General features: G+C 45.7%; 1 protein-coding gene across 1 annotated transcript in view; it reads right to left on the bottom strand.

The window, feature by feature from the left end:
* The window catches only part of LOC144763102 (olfactory receptor 2K2-like), a 43,017-nt gene extending 30,198 nt beyond the window's left edge, over window positions 1-12,819 (bottom strand). The window contains exon 1 of the mRNA XM_078648398.1: window positions 12,749-12,819. Coding sequence (XP_078504524.1) covers window positions 12,749-12,819 — 71 coding nt within the window. The remainder of the gene's footprint in view (window positions 1-12,748) is intronic.
* Window positions 12,820-20,375: the final 7,556 nt, after the last annotated feature.

Below are 20,375 nucleotides of genomic sequence, written 5' to 3'. Positions count from 1 at the left end.
TCTCTTCATCTGTAGAGCTATTGCTGTTCATAGTTGGCTTTGGAATAGACGGTTTATTTAAGTCTTTGATTTTGGCTAGGCCAAGACAGGTAGTTTGTTGAACAGTGTCATTCAATCAATCAATCAGTGACACTTGTAGAGCGCGCTACATACCCGTAGGGTCTCAAGGCGCTGGGGGGGGGGGGGGGGGGGGGGGGGTGTGCCGCTACTGCTCGAACAGCCAGGTCTTCAGCTTCTTCCTGAAGGAGAGGTGGTCTTGGGTCAGGCGCAGGTCGGTCGGGAGGGAGTTCCAGGTCTTGGCGGCCAGGTAGGAGAAGGACCTTCCTCCTGTAGTCGCTCTTCGGATGCGGGGGACGGCGGCGAGGGCGTGGTTGGCTGATCGGAGGTGGCGTTTGGGAGCGTAGAAGTTGACTCGGCTGTTGAGGTAACTCGGGCCTCGGTCGTGTAGGGCTTTGTGTGCGTGGGTGAGGAGGCGGAAGGTGATTCTTTTGTTGACGGGGAGCCAGTGAAGGTCTCTCAGATGTCCGGAGATGTGGCTGGTTCGTGGGATGTCGAGGATGAGTCTGGCTGGGGCGTTCTGGATCCGCTGGAGTCTCTTCTGGAGCTTGACGGTGGTACCGGCGTAGAGGGCGTTGCCGTAGTCCAGACGGCTGGTGACGAGGGCCTGGGTGACGGTCTTCCTGGTCTCGGTGGGGATCCACCAGAAGATCTTCCGTAGCATGCGTAGGATGTTGAAGCACGCCGAGGAGACGTTGTTAACTTGCCTGGTCATGGAGAGGGAGGAGTCCAGGATGAAGCCCAGGTTGCGTGCATGGTCTGTCGGTTTGGGTGCGGTGCCCAGGGCGGGAGGCCACCAGGAGTCGTCCCAGGCGGAGGGTGAGGAGCCCAGGATGAGGATCTCCGTCTTGTCCGAGTTCAGTTTCAGGCGGCTGATCGTCATCCACTCGGCTACCTCTTTCATCCCTTCGTGCAGGTTGGCTCTGGCGGCGGCGGGGTCGTTGGTCAGGGAGAGGATCAGCTGGGTGTCGTCGGCGTAGGAGATTATGCTGAGGTTGTGTTTGCGTACGATGGCCGCGAGGGGGCTCATGTAGACGTTGAAGAGGGTGGGGCTCAGGGATGATCCTTGGGGGACGCCGCAGATGACTTCGGAGGCCTCTGACTTGTACGGTGGTAGGCGGACTCTCTGTGTTCTTCCGTCGAGGAAGGAGATGATCCATTCCAGAGCCTTCTCCTGAATTCCGACGTTGCTGAGGTGCTGCACTAGGGTGCGGTGGCAGACAGTGTCGAATGCCGCGGAGAGGTCCAGGAGGATGAGGGCCGCTGTTTCTCCATTGTCCATCAGGGCTCAGATGTCATCGGTGGCGGCGATGAGGGCGGTCTCGGTGCTGTGGTTGGCTCGGAAGCCGGACTGTGAGGGGTCGAGGGATCCGTTCGTCTCGAGGAAGGCGGCCATCTGCTTGTTGACGGTCTTCTCGATGACTTTGGCTGGAAACGGGAGGAGCGAGATGGGGCGGTAATTCTTGAGGTCGGTGGGGTCCGCTGTTGGTTTCTTGAGTAGAGCGCTGAGTTCGGCGTGTTTCCAGCTCTCCGGGAAGATGGTGGTGTCGAAGGATGTGTTGATGATGTCTCGCAGGTGGGGTGCGATGACAGCGTCGGCCTTGTTGAAGACGTGGTGAGGGCAGGGGTCGGTCGGTGATCCGGAGTGGATGGAGTTCATTGTGCGGATGGTGTCTTCGGTGCTGATCGGGGTCCAGGCGTGGAGGATGGTGGTGGGGGGTGGTTGTTCGGTCATGGTGTGCGTTGGCTGGTTGTTGAAGCTGCTGTGTATGTCCGTGATCTTGTTGTGGAAGTATGAAGCGAGGGAGTTGCAGAGGTCTTGCGATGGGGTGACGTCGTTGTTTCCTGCGCTGGGGTTGGAAAGCTCTTTCACGATGTTGAAGAGTTCCTTGCAGTTGTGTGCGTTGTTGTCCAACCGGTCCTTAAATGCTGTTTTCTTGGCGGCGCGGATCAGCTGGTGGTGTTTCCGGGTGGCCAGTTTGTAGGAGGTCCTGTTGTCCGGTGTCGGTTCCCTTTTCCAGACTTTCTCGAGGGCTCGGCAGTTCTTCTTGGAGCTCTTGAGTTCGTTGGTGAACCATGGGGCCTTCTTGCTGCCGGGTCTGCTAGGCGGGGTCCTCAGAGGGGCGAGTTCGTCCGCGCAGTTGCTGATCCACTTCGTGAGGTTGTCGGCGGCCTGGCTGGGGTTCGCTGAGCTGGCAGGAGGGTGCTGGCTCAGGGAGGTGGCGAGCTGGTCTGCTGTGATCTTGTTCCAGCTTCTGTGGGCGGCCTGTTGCTGGTGTTGGTGGGTCGTCGTTCTCTTGAAGGTGAAGTGGACGCAACTGTGGTCCGTCCATTGAAGCTCTGTGGCGTGGCTGAACTCGATGTCTGTGCTGGAAGAGAAGACTGCGTCGAGTGTGTGTCCGGCGAGGTGGGTGGGGGTGGACACCAGTTGCTTGAGTCCAAGGTTGGCGAGGTTGTCGAGCAGGGTGGTGGTGTTGCGGTCGTTGTTGTTCTCCAGATGGAAGTTGAGGTCTCCCAGGAGGATGTAGTCAGCGGAGGGGAGGGCATGCGGGCTGACGAAGTTGGCGATGTCCTCGCTGAATTGTGTGCGTGGTCCAGGGGGTCGGTAGATCAGTGTGCCTCTGAGGGTGGTGTTCGGGTTGGTGTGGATCTGGAAATGCAGGTGTTCGGCGCTGGTCAGGGTGTTGTCGGTGCTGGTCGTGAGACGGATGGTGTTCCTGTGGATGATGGCGATGCCTCCTCCCATCTGGTTGGCGTTTCGGTCCCTCCGGACGATCTTGTAGCCCTCTGGGATGGCGATGGCGATGTCGGGAGCTGAAGAGGCGTTCATCCAGGTCTCCGTGAGGAAGGCAACGTCAGGGGCTGTGGCGTCTAGGAGGTTCCAGAGTTCGATGGCGTGTCTGTGGACGGAGCGGGTGTTGATCAGGATGCACTTGAGGTGGGTGCTGCTGGTGTTCGTCTTGGCGGGTGCTGGTGCGAGGCAGGTCCGGATGCAGGAGAACTTGCAGGCGTGGCAGCTGAAAGGTCCGTGGGTACATCGTGGAGTGGCTTGGTGGCAGTCTGGGAGTCGGCCGGTGTTGAGAGCGGTGAGGGTGGCGGCGGCGTATGTCAGGCGGGTCGGTCGGGGTCTTCGTGGGCCAGGGGTCCTGGCCCTGGTCGCGATCCGGTCGCGGACGGGCGCAGACGGGCTTACCTTTGGCGCGCCTTCGCCGCACAATCGGCGCACCCGCTGCACGTCAACGCTGCGCGTTCGCACGGTCGCCATTTAAGGCGAAGTGCGCGGGTGGGCGGAGCAGCTGGGAGGCGGGAGCGGGGAGGGTACAGAATAGAAAAAGGGCGGGGAAAAGCGGCGTTGGCGGGAAGGGAGGGCGGAGGGCGGCGGGCAACAAAGGAAGGAAAGGCAAAACACGGGGAAAAAGATATTAAAACAAAACAGGCACAAATAATCGCAAAAACAAGGGAAAAATCAGATTAAGACAAGCAGGCACAAATTCACGTCAAAACAATGGGCAAAAACAACCGCAGCGGCGGCAACCGGCAAACGAGGCAGCAGCGAGGCACAGGCAGGCAAGGGGCACACGCAGCAGCTGGTGGCCGTGCGGCGCGGGGGTGTCCCACAAGTGGGTCACACTCACCTGCGTCGCACGGTCGCCATTTAAGGCCAAGTGCGCGGGTGGGCGGAGCAGCTGGGAGGCGGGAGCGGGGAGGGTACAGAATAGAAAAAGGGCGGGGAAAAGCGGCGTTGGCGGGAAGGGAGGGCGGAGGGCGGCGGGCAACAAAGGAAGGAAAGGCAAAACACGGGGAAAAAGATATTAAAACAAAACAGGCACAAATAATCGCAAAAACAAGGGAAAAATCAGATTAAGACAAGCAGGCACAAATTCACGTCAAAACAATGGGCAAAAACAACCGCAGCGGCGGCAACCGGCAAACGAGGCAGCAGCGAGGCACAGGCAGGCAAGGGGCACACGCAGCAGCTGGTGGCCGTGCGGCGCGGGGGTGTCCCACAAGTGGGTCACACTCACCTGCGTCGCACGGTCGCCATTTAAGGCCAAGTGCGCGGGTGGGCGGAGCAGCTGGGAGGCGGGAGCGGGGAGGGTACAGAATAGAAAAAGGGTGGGGAAAAGCGGCGTTGGCGGGAAGGGAGGGCGGAGGGCGGCGGGCAACAAAGGAAGGAAAGGCAAAACACGGGGAAAAAGATATTAAAACAAAACAGGCACAAATAATCGCAAAAACAAGGGAAAAATCAGATTAAGACAAGCAGGCACAAATTCACGTCAAAACAATGGGCAAAAACAACCGCAGCGGCGGCAACCGGCAAACGAGGCAGCAGCGAGGCACAGGCAGGCAAGGGGCACACGCAGCAGCTGGTGGCCGTGCGGCGCGGGGGTGTCCCACAAGTGGGTCACACTCACCTGCGTCGCACGGTCGCCATTTAAGGCCAAGTGCGCGGGTGGGCGGAGCAGCTGGGAGGCGGGAGCGGGGAGGGTACAGAATAGAAAAAGGGCGGGGAAAAGCGGCGTTGGCGGGAATGGAGGGCGGAGGGCGGCGGGCAACAAAGGAAGGAAAGGCAAAACACGGGGAAAAAGATATTAAAACAAAACAGGCACAAATAATCGCAAAAACAAGGGAAAAATCAGATTAAGACAAGCAGGCACAAATTCACGTCAAAACAATGGGCAAAAACAACCGCAGCGGCGGCAACCGGCAAACGAGGCAGCAGCGAGGCACAGGCAGGCAAGGGGCACACGCAGCAGCTGGTGGCCGTGCGGCGCGGGGGTGTCCCACAAGTGGGTCACACTCACCTGCGTCGCACGGTCGCCATTTAAGATATATCATTCAGAAATATAATTTGTTCTGGGATCATGCAGGCTCTAAACAATGATTCTATACCTTGTACTTGCCATTCTTTTGTACCCCAAACACTTTTTACTTCAACATTTTTGTCCCAATAATCAAAACCAAATGTATTCATTTGTTCAAAAAATGAGTCCGAATATATCAATTTCGTGTTTGTAAGCATGGTTTTTGTTCCTGTCTTATTTGACAATTTGAAATAAAATGTTTCAGCATTACTTGTGTTGAACCCTGAAAAGTATGAATATTTGTCATAAAAGGTTCTTGAGCTTCCTTTTGGAGGGGTTGCACAATGTTCCCATTGATTATAATTTAAAACTTTTCTAGGTTGTGCCGATTTATGTAAAAAATGGTTACCATAGTGGTTGTAACAGTACATACTATCATAATTAGATGAACCCTGCAAATAATCATGTTTGGTAAATTTAGCAGACGTCACTAGGTCAGACATCATATCATTTATACTTTCAAAGTCCCAATCATCAGCAAATGAGCTTGGTTTTACAAAGTCACACAACGAGATCTTGATTTGGTGTGGATATTTCAGGATTTCAACCGGACCATAAATTTCATAGTCAGTGTTGTCCCATACTACCCCACCCGGTATAGGATTGGCTGTGAAGTTGACTGAAGAAAGTTCTCTTTTCTCGACGTGTGAACACGTGTGTGGCTTGAGGATCAAGTTGATTTTCTGGCTTGCTGTGTCCATTTTAGCATATTTTCCCTCAATGAAGCGTCCCAAGCATAGTACCATGATGAGCCAAAGTATGAGGATAAATGCACCAAAGGCCACCCAAAATTCAATCCATGGAGAAATCAGATCGGTTTCTTTCAGTTGTTTCAAAAGTTCCTTAGCTTTATCTTTAAAAGTTTTTGTTGATGGCTGTGTCTTTGATTCACTTAGATCTTCAGAAGAATCATCGAAGTTGATGAAGTAGCCGGATGCCGTTCTGTCTATTGTTCCAATTGCTTCAGGATTACTGTTTCTTGCGGCTTCAGCATATTCATTTGTTACTTCATTGTAGGTTGGTGTGTCTCTACTAAATGTTTTTATTTGGGTTTTTAGAGGTCTGAGTTCCAATGCATTGTTGCATAGTCCTTGTTGTTGTTCTGTAGGCGTTTCGAATGTGATTAGCCTCTTAGTTTGGACCTCTGTATTTGTAGCAAACCTTGGTGTTCTACTACTTATCGGGAGTCCACTTGGCCTACTGTTTGTTATCGGCCACATGATTGTGGTTTTACCAGGTCGATGGATACAACTCGGTTCTCCTTTTTACCAGCAAGTGGCGGCAGTACAACTGATCTTGTCCCGTTGATAGACAAGACAGGAACTGCTTTTCTGTAAGAAGGCCCAAATTCCTTCTTTACCGCGATCTTTTCTCTGACTAGATCCCCGACTTTTGGAATCCAGACAGGTCTTGCTGGGACAGGTGGTGGTTCTTCAGTGGTTGTTGGCTGCTGTTTCAGCTTTATGTTGCTCAGGTCTTTTCTTGTTTCGTTTAAGTCCTGCAAAATAGCCAAACGATCTTTGATATCAAAGCTTTTTTCTTTCACCACTGAAGTCTGACTGTCAAGATCTAAGACCATCATCCTAGTCCCAAACAACAATTCGTACGGACTGAATCCCTTCAGAGAATTTCTTGGCAGGTTGTTTAGACTACGTTGGACACTTATTAGATGTTTGACCCACCCAGCTCCCGAACCTAATACCTTCGCTGTTATATATTGCTTTATGTCACGGTTTTTTTCTTTCTACAATTCCGTTACCCTCAGGATGAAATGGACAAGAATACCGCAATGCAATGCCCATGCTGGTCATGGCCTCCTTATAAGCTCTAGAGCTAAAAGCAGGACCCTGGTCAGAAAGCAGCATGCCAATTGCGTATGTGCCGATAAAGACTCGCAAATCTTTTATAACAGTTCTGGCGTCAGCCGATCGCTGGGGCCACATCCATATGAATCTCGTGCATGAATCCACTGCAACCAAGATATATTTATAGTTACCATCCCTTTGTAAGGGACCACAGTGGTCCAGGTAAACACAGGCTAATGGTTTATCCGAGATTAGAAGGGGCGTCTGCGCTGGTCGTCTCACTGTTGATACTTTCATTTTTTGACATATTTCACATTCTAGAACATAGTTCCGTGTTTGTCTTCTCATTTGTGGCCACCAGTATCCCTGTTTTAATAACGATACTGTGGCTGAGACGCCAGCATGTACAGAAGCAAGCCCTTCGTGTGCCGCTATGATTAGTCCTAACCTATGTTCCATGTTTGGAATTGCCCTATCCCCCACTCCAGGGATTCGAGCAAACGGAACATTGTTTGCATCAGTTATGTATGAGTACTTCACTGGAAAGCCTTTCGGGAGTGTTTCTATCGAATCTTTTTCTGTAGCGCTGACAGCTTGTAATATATCGCTGTCTATTTTTGTTTTCGACCGTGTGATGGCAGCTACGGAAGCCGTTTGCACAGCTGCCTTCGCGGCCTCATCAGCCAATGAATTCCCTGCAACGTGAACGCCATCACGTTGATGACTCAGTGTATGTATCACGTGAGTCTTTGGTAGTTCTTTCTGTAAAAGAACTACTTGTTCCCAGAGCATTTTAAGCTTTATTGTGCCTCCTTTTGCATCCTTAAAACCATTCTGAAGCCAGATCTGCAAGTATTCATTGTAAGACTGAACGCAATAATACGAATCGCACACTATGAGTGCGGGGAATTCTCGATCGGTATTTTCAAGCGCCATCTTGAATGCCAGTAGTTCAGCTCGCTGAGCTGTACAATCTCCTAGAGATTGTGTTTTAGTGATCGCTGGTTTAAATTTCCCTTCGTGCCAGCGACCTTTAACAATCGCGCACGCAGCACTGTAAGCTTGTTTACCCCCCACTGCGGGTTGTGCTGATCCGTCTGTATATATTATACAGCCGTAATGTTCTAGAGGCAGAATTTCAGTCGGCGGAGGACATTCGAATTCGTATTGGAGAAATTCTTGTGTTTTTAAGTTGGGATCAAATTCATATACCACGTCTGTTGCAGCAAGAGAATTAGTCCACTGTATCCACCTTGGATGTAGTGCTTTAGCATTCGGAATGCTTGCCTTTGTTACCGCCTCTAGGGCTGGTATCGGTGTCACGATTATTATTCGTTTACCTTGTGCCAGGGCTCGTTCATTTGCTATAGCTGTCTGTGTTGCAGTAAGAATTTTTTCCGTTGGGCTAAATTTCATTTCAGCTTTAGTGTATAAGTGTGATTTGAATGCAATTGGTACCTTTTCTCCCTCATTAGAGGTCAGGTATGTGAATCCGCATCTTCCTGGGATGACTCGAATCACAAGATTGCGTGTGTTATCACGTGTTTCTAATTTTGTTTTAATTAACATGTCTGTTTGTATGGATCTCAGAATTTCTGTGTGTATTTGAGTCCAATTGGTTCTTTTAAAATCTGGTTTTATTAGATCATAAAGGGGTTTGACCCTTTCTGCGCAATTTGCAATGTATGTTCTTCCGAAATTTAGGAAGCCTAGAATTGACTGTAGGTTTTTTAGTGTTCTAGGTGCTTGGAGTACGGTCTCTGTGCAGTAGGTTGTGATTTTAACTGGATTTTGTGAGGAGGAGAGTCCTCATCCCATCCTACATGATTTTTATATAAAGCAGGAGCTTGAGCTACTGCCCATTTTCTAGCAAGTGTGTATTTTTTATGAATTGGAATATTATTTGAGAAGGCAGGCATAATTATTTCTTCGCCATGTGGGCACTCCCTGACAAACTCTGGTGGCCAGTCTTTTTCAGCTAGAAGGATGTCATAGCCCTTGGAGAGATTATCCCAAAATAGGCCCCTTATTTTTCTAGTCTTATCCCCTTCTATACGTAAAGTTATTTCATATATTTTGTGAGGTTTGCTAACTCTGGTGTCTGCAGTTTCCACTTGAAGGTATTCATTCGTGTCCACTGTCTCCAGATGAATCATAAGGACTTTGCGAGCTATGCTCACTTCTGCTGCGCTGTCTAGCATTGTCTGAGCCCATTCTCCGTTTTTCAGTTGTGTCCTCAGTATTCTCGGCATTGTTAATTACTTTAATACTGGCTACCTTCTTTTTTGGAAATTGTAATTTCTTATTTAGATGAGCAGGTTCCTTGTCTTTGGACTTGACGTGCTCTTCCCTGTGTTCTGATCGTCCTCTTCTTTCCGATTTCTGTGAGGAAGTCTGAAAAGATTGAGAGGGACGTGCATCAATTTCTTGATATCTATCAGGCTTCTTTATATTATCCCTATTTCTAAGATTGTATTTTTTCCCAGAGGGCTCACTTTGGGGAGACCTGCGTCCTTGGTTCGGAGATCTTTCTCTCCGCCGAGGAGACCTTCCTCTGGACTGGAATTTCTTTTCTTTAGGATTGGATTGTTTGTTTCCATCCCAGCTCTTTTTTTGTGTTGTTAAATTATTTAAAAAAAAATACTTTTTCAGGACTTTCAATCAGTTGGGGTTTTACTGGTATTCCACCTAAACTATCTCTACCTAGTTCCTCATAGGATTTTTCTATAATTCTGGCAATTTCAGCTGGTTGGTCTGCTATATCTGTTTCTTTTAACCTTTGGCGGATTGCCACGTTTGCTGCTTCTCCCTTTATATTGGCTAGTAATATAGCCGAGACCTGCTTGAAGTCTTTCAGTAATTTCATACCAAGAGTTAAAGCGGGTTCATCTTGAATTTGTTTTAGCACATCTGGTATTACCGAGATGGATGGAACACCATGCGTTTTTGTGTAAATGGAAGCAAAGACTGTACCCCAAGTGTCACAGTCCTCCACGTGTGGTGCGATTCCCATTGGAAGACAGATAGTCAGAATCCTGTGTTTTTCTAACGGGGTGGTGTCTGGAAACACCGCCTCTATTTGGGTGATTTTTTGTGCTAACCAGAATGGTATTTGTTCCCGTTTAGCTGGTACTTTACCTAGGCAGGACTGTATGTTCTGTGGTGTAATTTTATTTGTGTTCCCCTGATGAGAGGTCAGCTGTGAAATTTTAATTGCTGGTTGGATTGTTGAAGTCCGCATTACATATTGGACTAATTGTCTATGTACTTTTATTAATTGTTTTAGTTGTATTAAAAGATCTGCTGCATACATTCCTTCAATGTCTGGATGTGATGTGTATCGGGCTAGGACCGGCCATGTTGCTCCTGGTCTACCTAATGGACCGAGCCTGGTGATGTGATTATTATGTTTTAGGGCGCCATTAAACAAGAGCAGGTGCTCTTGGACTTTAAGTGGTACTTCCACCTCCTCGAAAGGAGTGTACTCATTAGGAGGTTCCTCTGTTTTGTAATAGTGGAAGTGCTTTGTTACAGCGTTTGCTGCTGGAAAGTGTATCCATGAATAGAACACCTCTGTCTGCCGATATTCGTGTGCCTCTATTACGAATATGACTGTGCCACCTCTAGGTGTCAGTCCATTTTCTATAAGTTTTAAAGTTACAGATTTTCTTATGTTGACCGGGATCAGTATTATATCCGGGTCTGCTTCTTGCATAGTATTATCAGCTGCTACGAGTTCAGCTGCCATTCTAGCTGTCTCTCTTTCTTCATCACTGTCTACCATTTTACCGACAGGAAGGTTTTACCGTTTGTTTGCAGATCAGGTTTCTTATGGAAACAAAGATTAGATGCACAATATTTTGGAACAGTGTATCCTTCAACGTTGACTAAACCAAGAACCATACATAGGTGTTTCCTCCTGCGAGGTTTGGCGGATATTACCTTTCACCCACTCCAGACGTCTTTGGAGTATTATGGGAAAAAAGGGGTCTGAGTGAAAGAGCACGACTGAGTTACTCTAATGTCTTGCGTTAGTTTTATCGCCTTTCCAAACGTTTGGGCGCCATGTAGTGTAGTTCCTATTATCCCAATAGGCTCTGCGCATTGGAATAATACCTTCAATAGTATAGGCCTAGACCAGACGTTAACTAGGTCTTCTATTGTCGATATTAGACTTAAAGTTTTGGGTTTGCCAGCTAGCTCAGAGTTCACTAGAAACTTTCTCGAATAGGCAAGGAGGAGTTGAACCTCCCTGGGTAGACAAGAAGGGATTTAGTTTCTGACAACCATAGAACATGACAACTTTGCTCTCCCCTAATCAAGAGTGTATCTCTAGAGTCGTGTGAAAACAAAAGACAACTTATTTTACTCAGTCAGTACGTGCATTCTTAGTTTCACCAGATTGTAGAGAAAAGGAAGAGACGGGCGTGTTCAATAAAAGATGTTATTTATTGATCAGTCTCTTTTCTCGTACAAGAGAAATGGATCGATATTATCGCAATACTTATGGTTAAGTAAAGTGCATACAATAAAAGCAGAAGTATAAAATAATACTGTAAAAACATTTATATGGTTTCTAAGCCATATGGTGGTTTAAAATGGATAAAATAGATACATACATATAAACATTTGACTAATCGTACTCAACTGGTGCTTCTAACTACGCCTACCCCAGTGTACCTGACCTAAGCCTAATACGTGGGCGGGGATAGAAAGTAGCAGTTTAAGTTAAGTTTGTTTTGCCAAGTGACTGACTCAAGAATTCTCTGCAAGGGGTTATTCAGTTCTGTACCTTGAATCTAGGATGGTTGAGGGATGGTATCTCTCGTCTTTGGTCTCGATATTCCAGGCTGCCTGCAAGGGCTGCTTGGAAGCGCCGGAGCTGGATTTCTCGGCAGGAGAAAGCAGCGTCTCGTTCTCAGCGCGTCAGGAAGGCGGGGCAGCGCCAGCGGGGTCCGCTCTGTGTTGGGCTTCGGCAAGTCTGGCTGCTCCGATCTCGTCACCACCGCGTGTGTTTGCTTAAGGCAATATCGGTAATATTTATACCTGTAAGGTGCCGAGATTGACGTAAGGATGGACATAGATACGTCAATAAGGATGTCATACGAACTGGTCGTTAGCACATTCTTTTGCTGAAGTTCTCGGTGAAATCAAAACAATGGCCGCAGGGTTTTTCCCAGGTTGTCATAGGTTTGATTTGTTTTGAGAACTCCGTATTCCTTATCAGGGGCTGGAGGAATATTGCTTGCCTAATTAGATGGCAAGCGTTATGACCTAATCAGATAACGCGTTCCTGTGCCGTGGTGTGGCTTAATCAGATAACGGTTTCTGCATCATGGGATGGCTGCTAGTTAACTTGTTAACCAGAACAGGGTCAGGAATAGGGGGATTGATACAGAACCTATAGGAATACATCACAGGGGCAGCGTCCGTGGGCTTTTTCTGCATCAGCTGGGCTCCTCTGCAAGTCGCGCTGCTCCAATCTCGTCACCACCGTGTGTTTGCTTAGGGCAATGTCGGTATTATTTATACCTGAAAGGTGCCGAGATTGACGTAAGGATGGACATAAATACGTCAATAAGGATGTCATAAGAACTGGTCGTTCTTACATTCTTTACTGGAGTTCTTGGCTGAATCAAAACAATAGCTGCGGGGGATTTCCCAGGTTGCTGGAGGTTTGATTTGTTTTGAGAACTCGGTATGCTTTCTAGGGGGGCTGGAGGGATAGTGCTTGCCTAATGTGATAGCATGCGCTATGACCTAATCAGAAAACGGGTTTCTGTGCCGTTGTATTGCCACTAGTGATTTATTAACCGGACAAGGGTCAGAAACAGGAATATCGATACAGTTCCCATAGTAAATACATTACACTTATTTAAATCAATATATTCTGTCCCCTACTTTTTTAATTTAAACATGAGTCCCATGATGGTAGAAATAGCGGAGGCCTACAGATAAGTTTCAGTGTTTTTTGCCAGTGCGGCGCGGGCAGAGAAGGAAAATGACTCTTTTGATTCTTGCCTAGCTGTTTCGCTGTTCCAGGCAGAGGCTGCACAGGTGTTCCACATTTCTTTCTCTCGTCCTTCTGACATCCTTTCAATACGCAGGCACGGAGGCGGCTGGAAGTGTGCGAATTCAGCAGAGGAGCCGTAGGAGAGTTTGTCCACGGCCACGGCCACGGCCACAGTTCCAGCAAAGTTGTTTGCCCGTTTTTTGTACACCTCCTGTTTATTGGGAGCTCGCTCTCTCTTGGAAGAAGCCCCAAATTGCTGTTGAAGGTAAAAACGAACGTATGCAAGCGAGTAGCTGTGGCGAGTTGCTGTACTTCATTAATACAAAGACTTGCTGTAGGGGAGAGGAGAAGGGAGAGAGGGGAGAGAGGCTTAAAGGCTTGTTGTTTGGGGCCTTTTCTGGCTGTTTTTTTGATTCACTGAAAAAACGAAAGAGTAGCGTCGATGACGCGTAAAAACCCAGCGCGATAGAACCGAGCGGGGAAAGGTGTTCCTTCGGGAGAAAGTGCAGAAGAAGGGTCCGCTTTGGTGTTTAAAATGATTACGCCAATTTCACCTGCAGTAGTTACGAGGGCGCCGCGGCACGTTGTTAATGCTCTTGAAAGTCCCGACAATATAGAGACTAATGCTGGTAAGCCTCAACCTACTCCCCCGCACCCTCTTTCTCTTTCTCTTTCTACGCCTTCTAAGGATAGCATTTCCTCACCAGCTCTACAAGATAAGGACAAAAATAAAAACTTGGCAGCCAGGAAAGCTTCAATGAAAACTGTCGGCTTAGATGTGTCTGCTGCAGAGACAGAACTTAGTAAACTGATGGGGGCTGCTGCCCCTAGCAAGAGCCCGGATGCGGATGCGGATGTGGAGGCCGAGGTGGCCTCGGAGCATATCAAAACACTGGAGGCAACAGGGGAACTAGGGGGGGTAAATGGAACATTGGCGGTACAGGAGGAAAAACAAGAGGAAGAGCCTGAAATATCCCTTGTAAATGCTGCCCCTCCATCTCCATCTCCATCTCCACAATCTTATGCATCCATCTACTCTTTTCAGTCTGATAAAAACACTAATGCAGGGTCAATTAAGGAACTTACTCTGGCGGGGGCAGGGATGGAGACTGGCGCAGTGGCAATGGCAATGGCGACGGGGTCTGCTCCAACGGAAACAATAACTGAAAATATCAGAATTTCCTTGCCAGCACTAGCACCAGCACCAACACAGCCCCGGGCATTAGATCATAGCCTAGGCGGGCTGAGAGCCGATGGAGAGTGTGCTATGGCGCCAGAAGAGATGTTGGATAACGACTCTAACGATGAGTATGAGTATGAGGAGCTCCTCGAGGAAGAAGGAGGGTTTGAAAAGCGAAAGCATGTCATATTTGAAGCTAAAGACAATAACCCCTCGGGCCTTAAGAAGTGGGGGAGGAAAAAAAACAAAGCTAGAAAGGGGGGAGAAAACTGAAACCTATAATGTTAGCTTCGACATTTGTACCAATAACTACAGCAGGGAAATCCATTAGAGACCAAACACCTCTGCTCAAGTGGATGCAACCTCGAGGGGCTATTAAGAATACCGCTTTGTGTTCTCCAGGAACTACTCTCACAGAAGGGGGCACTTTAAAAAATCTGCAAAATTCTCCCGTAAAAAATGGGGCCTTGATAGATCAAGATCAAGACTTAAATCTAGAGCCATTGGAGGTAATTTTAAAGGCAACCTCCGATAATATTATCCCATCTACTGGTCATACTCAATCTAATTCTAAGGACAAATTACCGGTTAATACTGCTCTTGGCGGCGAGGCCCTTCCCTTGCAATTTGTAACATCCTCTTACTCTCCTAATGCATCTTCTGATACTTCTTCCTTGGATTTAATTTTAAAAACCTTAATGATACATCGTCAAGAGACTCAACAACATTTTCTTCAACTAAGGGAAGACAATAGTAAGATGCAACTTAGTTTGCAGGAAGTTACTAATAAATTGAACGGGGTAATGAAAGAGATCGATGGATTACAACAGCGGGTTGTCGAAGTGGAGGAAACCCTAGCTACTACTACGGCCCAAACAGGTCAACACAATGAAGTAATCGGGTCCCTACAGAATAAAGTGGAAGAATTGGAAAACAGGCAGAGGCGACAGAATCTGAGACTTTTTGGAATACCCGAGGGATCAGAGGGCTTAGATGCCAGGGCCTATTTGGTCAAACTATTCGAACGGGCATTTCCTGACCTGTCTCACTGGGACTGGTACTCCCAATTACAACGGGTGCACAGATTACCCATAACTTTAAGAAACAAGGAAAGCAAATATCCACGTCCAATTATGATCTACTTCGGAAATTATCTGCTAAGACAAGCAGTCTCAATTAAAGCCAGACCTAATACTCCCGTGATATTGGACAATATAACTTTTTTCGTTAAATCTGACCTTAGTAAGATAACTATGGATAAAAGGTGGGGGCTGCGTATATTGATCGGTCCTTTCAAATCTAAGGGTGCCACAGTTTTCCTTCAAGAACCTGCTTGTCTCAAAGTTATGAAATCGGGTCACACTTATTTTTTTAACGATGTAAAAAAGGATGAGCAATTACTTGTAAAAATGAATTTAAATGCTTAAAAATAGATCATTGAAGGAAAAGAAGAAATGAGAGAGAGGGGGAAAGACGAGAAATAGCTAAAAAATGGAAGGGAAAGAAATTTAAAATTGCAATGCTTACTGTAAATTCACTGGGGCACTTTCTTTTTGTTTGTGATTCTTGATTTTTTTTGTATGAGGTTAATACGGAGAGATGTGGTTCTCGGGGAGACCTCTCTGATTGGCTGCCTTTTGAACGGCAGCAGAAGATAGGGTTAAGCTTCCGGGGAGATACGGGGAGGGGGTGCTTTAAGGGTTTGGGGTCATGGTTAGGGGGTGATAGTGGGGAAGGGAAAGGACAACGGGGGAAAGGGTGGGGAGAAAAAACAGAAAAGGACAAGACAAGTTTAAAGGTGATTGATTTAGTATCTTAAAGACTAATAATGAGCTTGAATTTAAGGAAAGGTGCAGTTTACTTTGATTTTGTAACTAGTCAGTATGTTGCATCTTAGATGCTTAGCCTGGTATGTTTCAGGCTTGAATAATAAAAACAAAAGAAATCTGGTATATGAAGAATTGAAAATATATGATCCATATATGGTTTTGTTAACCGAAACGCATATTTGCTTTAAGGATAAGAAGTTATTGGGTCAATTGGGATATGAGCTGGTGATATGCACTACTTCAAATGCTCCTATTCGAGGTGTGGCTATTTTGAAAAAGCGGCAATTATGTGTAGAAGTGATTAAATCTGCGGTGGACAACGGGGGTCGTTGGGCAATTACCCAATTGCAGTTGGAAAATCGTAAAACATTTTTGTGCTATTTATGGGCCCAATACCGATGGCCCACATATTTTTGATTAGTTAAACATGGAATTACTTGCATGGGAGGGGGAACTTATTTTGATGGGGGATTTTAATTGTGTGTTAGACTATGATCAGGATGTTACAAAGAGAAGAATATTTCGACGTATGCGTAAAACTAGGGCGGCAATCTTAGAATTAGCAAGGATACACAATGTTAAAGACGTATGGAGAAATTTGTTTCCCGATATACCTGGATATACTTATTACTCCCCACCTCATAAACGGTGCTCACGAATAGATCTGGCTTGGGCTTCGGATGAAATTATTGATACAGGACATATGGAGATTTTCCCAAGGATCTCATCCGATCATAGTCCTATACTTCTTATATTTAATATTATTCTATGGGTACCCAAACTTAGACTCTTCACGTTCCCTAGATATTTGTTAACAGATTCAGTATTTGTAGATAAGCTTAAGGAACATATTAAAGAATTTATTGAAATTAATATTAATACTGCTAATCTCTTATCAGTTTGGGATGCTTGCAAAGCTTCTATTAGGGGAGTTGCGCAGCAATACGTATTCAGACAAAACTTTATGCGCAAGAAAGAGACTAAGGCTATCCTAGCTAATATTTTATTACTTGAGAAACAACTAGTTGACAGACTTAGAGCTGATGAGATGAACGCGCAAAGCATACCTCAATTAGAAACTAAAATTGTAATTCAGCGCTCAACTCTTAAAAGCTCTCTTAGGGAGAAAAATTCTCAGAAAAGTATCAACTATAAACTATCTCAATATGAATGTGGGGATAGAGTTGGGAAGCTTTTGGCTTATAAAGTTGCAGATGATCGTGCAACAACCCTAGTTAAAGCTATTAAGGGTCCCCATAATATTCTATATACTCAATCAGCACAAATTCTGGGACAATTTGTCTCATACTATGAAAATGTATATACCCCCGAGAGTAGATGCACTGAAGTTCAGATACAATCCTATATTAATAAGAACTTGCCTGTAGGAACATACCTGGAACAGACATGTATTGACCAACTGGAAGAGGAGGTTACATTAGCAGAGCTTCGTCTCGCTGTTACCTCTCTTCCATCTAAAAAAGCGGCTGGCGAGGATACACTTCCCATAGAGTTATATAAAATCTGTGCAGATGAAATGTTACCACTGCTTTGCTTGGTTATTATTTCAATTGGTGCTATTGGGAAAGCCCCGGATTCTTGGAAGATGGCTAAAATGATATTCTTTAAAAAAAAAAAAAACTCCTGTGGAGTGTGGGTCTTACAGACCTATATCTCTGATAAACACTGATGCTATGGTTTATTCTAAACTTTTAGCAATGCGATTAGCTCCTCTTATGCCCCAATTGGTAAACGATCAACAACACGGTTTTGTTGTTGGGAGGGACACCACCACACATATCAACATGGCTATTACTGCTTTCGATGTGGCTACAACTAATCTTACCTCACTCGGTATGATACTTTTAGACGCAGAGAAGGCGTTCGACCGAGTGGGGTGGGATTATTTGTGGGGAGTCCTAAGGCAATTTGGTTTGAAAGGGCGTTTTTTGAGAAGTATACAGGCATTATATAAGGACCCTAATGCTAAAATTAGTTATGCTGGGGCACTCTCATCAACTTTTTTAATTTTGGGGGGGACGCGGCAGGGATGCCCGCTATCACCCCTGCTTTTCGCTCTCTCCATGGAGCCATTTATTAACGCTTTGGAAGCTCAAACCAAGATTGCCCCTATTTTGCACGAAGGTAAAACTCTAAAAATTGCCGCATATGTGGATGATTTAGCTATTTATACTACCAATGTTGTGGATGCATTAATAGGGATAACGGCAGAAGCTAAACATTTTGGGACTATCTCAGGCTATAAATTAAATATAAATAAAACACAAGTCATTATGAATTATCAGGTCAACTTACCAGTGGAAAGACTCTGTCAATCTGCAGTATATCTAGGGGTAAAGATATCATCTAAAATTGCTGATATAAATTCATTAAATTATGATCCATTATTAAAAGAAGCGACCAATCTTTTGAAAAAATGGCACAAGATCCCATTAAACCTCATAGGTCGTATGAATCTGATCAAGATGAACATTCTGCCGAAGTTTTTATATCTTTTCCGTTCCATACCTTGCCGCGTTAATAACTTATTCTTTAAAAAATTAGACGGCATTCTAAGTAGTTTCATTTGGGCCTATAAGAAGGCTCGAAGGTCTATGACAATATTAAAACTCCCATTTGAAAAGGGAGGTTTGAACTTCCCTGATTTCAGAGCTTATTTCTTTGCTTCTTTTTTAGGCCGGCTTCGTAGCCTATTTGTTGCTAACAATCAATATTTTTTTCACCAATTCATGCTCGGTGGTCACTCAAAACAATTCCTGGCAAAAGTACAAGACCCAAATTACTTCCAACGTGTAAAATTTAAGGCTGCAAGAGATGCTGTATTTATATGGAAACAGATGTTGACTAAGTGCAATACTTCCTTTTTTCACAATGAGTTGTCAATATGGGACAATCCTGGGCTTCCAGATATTTTTAGAGATAAAATTGGGCAAGAATGGGTTAACTATGGTATTGAGACATTCGGAGATCTGTACGGTGTCGATGGTTTTTTACAATTTCCAACATTGCAACTTTTGTATAAACTTCCTGAAAAAATGAGATATAAATACATTCAAATTAAGGATTGCTTAATACGTACAATGAATCTGATAGAAATTACCAGTTCAGATATATGGATTTGTTTTTATTCTGTGCATGGAAAATCATTAATTAGTTTGGGATACAAGGGTCTCAGTCAAAATAGCTTGGATGAAGCCCCTAGACTGTCACTAAAATGGACTGTTAGCTTAGGATCTAACGTGACAACCCAGAAAATCTCTGCTGCATTAGTTAATATCAGTAAAGTCGTCCAGTCTTCCAGTTTGAAACTCCAATCGTATAGGCCGATTAGTCAACTTTATTACACTCCATTAAAAATTTCAAAATGGGCACAAAATAACTTCAATAATGATCGTACTAAATGTCCTAAATGCGGTCTGGTGGCAGCAGACCTCATACATATGATTTACTTGTGCCCATCACTAGCGAAATATTGGTCGGACATAGAAAATATTTTAACCCAAAATCAACTGATTAATTTTTCATTAAATGCCACTGCGGTACTATTGTCCATATACCCAGTTAGTTCTATCTATAAGGATTACATTGGCTTGTGCTAGACTGGTGATTGCTAGGGCTTGGATTTCTCAGAACCCTCCTCATATAACAGAATGGTGGACATTGGTTTATGAAATTTATACTATGGAAGATGCTATTGCCAGGAATAGAGGAATTAAAGCTAAAACACAGTTTGCTAAAATATGGGGTAATTTTTTGCAATGCCAGTAATGATTTGGATCATGGATGTTCTTTCTATTTACAAAGTTATTAATTATTAGTGATGTGTTCTGACTAGGAATTACTTCTCTTACTTTTGTCTGTGTCTTTTCATAATATGAACTTGCACCAAATTGAATTCGATTTCTTTTACTTTTCTGATTCTGTATTTGAATATGTTAATCTCCTTGACTTGCTTGTCAAATAAAAAATTTAAAAAAAAAAAAAGACAAGACAAGCACAGTGCCCCTTGTGCCCTGCCTCTGGCAGCTGCTCCCTCCTTCTCTTTCTTCCTCTTACTAACTCTCTTTCTGTCTATCTCCTCCTCAGTTACAGAAAATAAAGACTTCAAGAATCAGTTCTCACCCTCTCTTTCATCCTTTCGATTTTCCTTACTTGAGAAATGGGTAAGAAAAACACACTTTTGGTGGAAATGTCATTTTTTTGACATTTTCCTGTTGCAAAGTGCAGCCTCTGGAATAAATGGTCCAAAATATATGTGCCAGCAGTCCGCCCGGCGGTAACTGCTCCTGCCATCCGTAATTGTTTCGCTACCGTTCTTGTGCCCCATATTGTGTGTGCATTCAGTTTTAATTCTAAATTGTATTATAGTTCTTGTATTGTGCTCCCCTCCCTCCAGGCACCTGCAGTTTTGACCACGCTTCCCCTATGCTGCTGCCCCTGCGGCCCTGCCCACCATCCAGCCCACACCCGCCCCCTCCCTGCTCCCGCCCCCCTCCCCTTCTTATGGCGACCGCTGCGGGGGAGCGTGTGCAAAGCCTTACCACTGGTTCAAGGTCAGCAATCTTCCCAGCAGCCTCGTCTGCAAGCCGCGCTCCTGACTGCCTC

The sequence above is a fragment of the Lissotriton helveticus genome, chromosome 6, assembly GCF_964261635.1.
Source record: "Lissotriton helveticus chromosome 6, aLisHel1.1, whole genome shotgun sequence".
NCBI classification, from domain to species: Eukaryota; Metazoa; Chordata; class Amphibia; order Caudata; family Salamandridae; genus Lissotriton; species Lissotriton helveticus.
The sequence above is the reverse complement of the archived record's forward strand: the minus strand, read 5'-3'. Positions and strand labels throughout refer to the sequence as shown.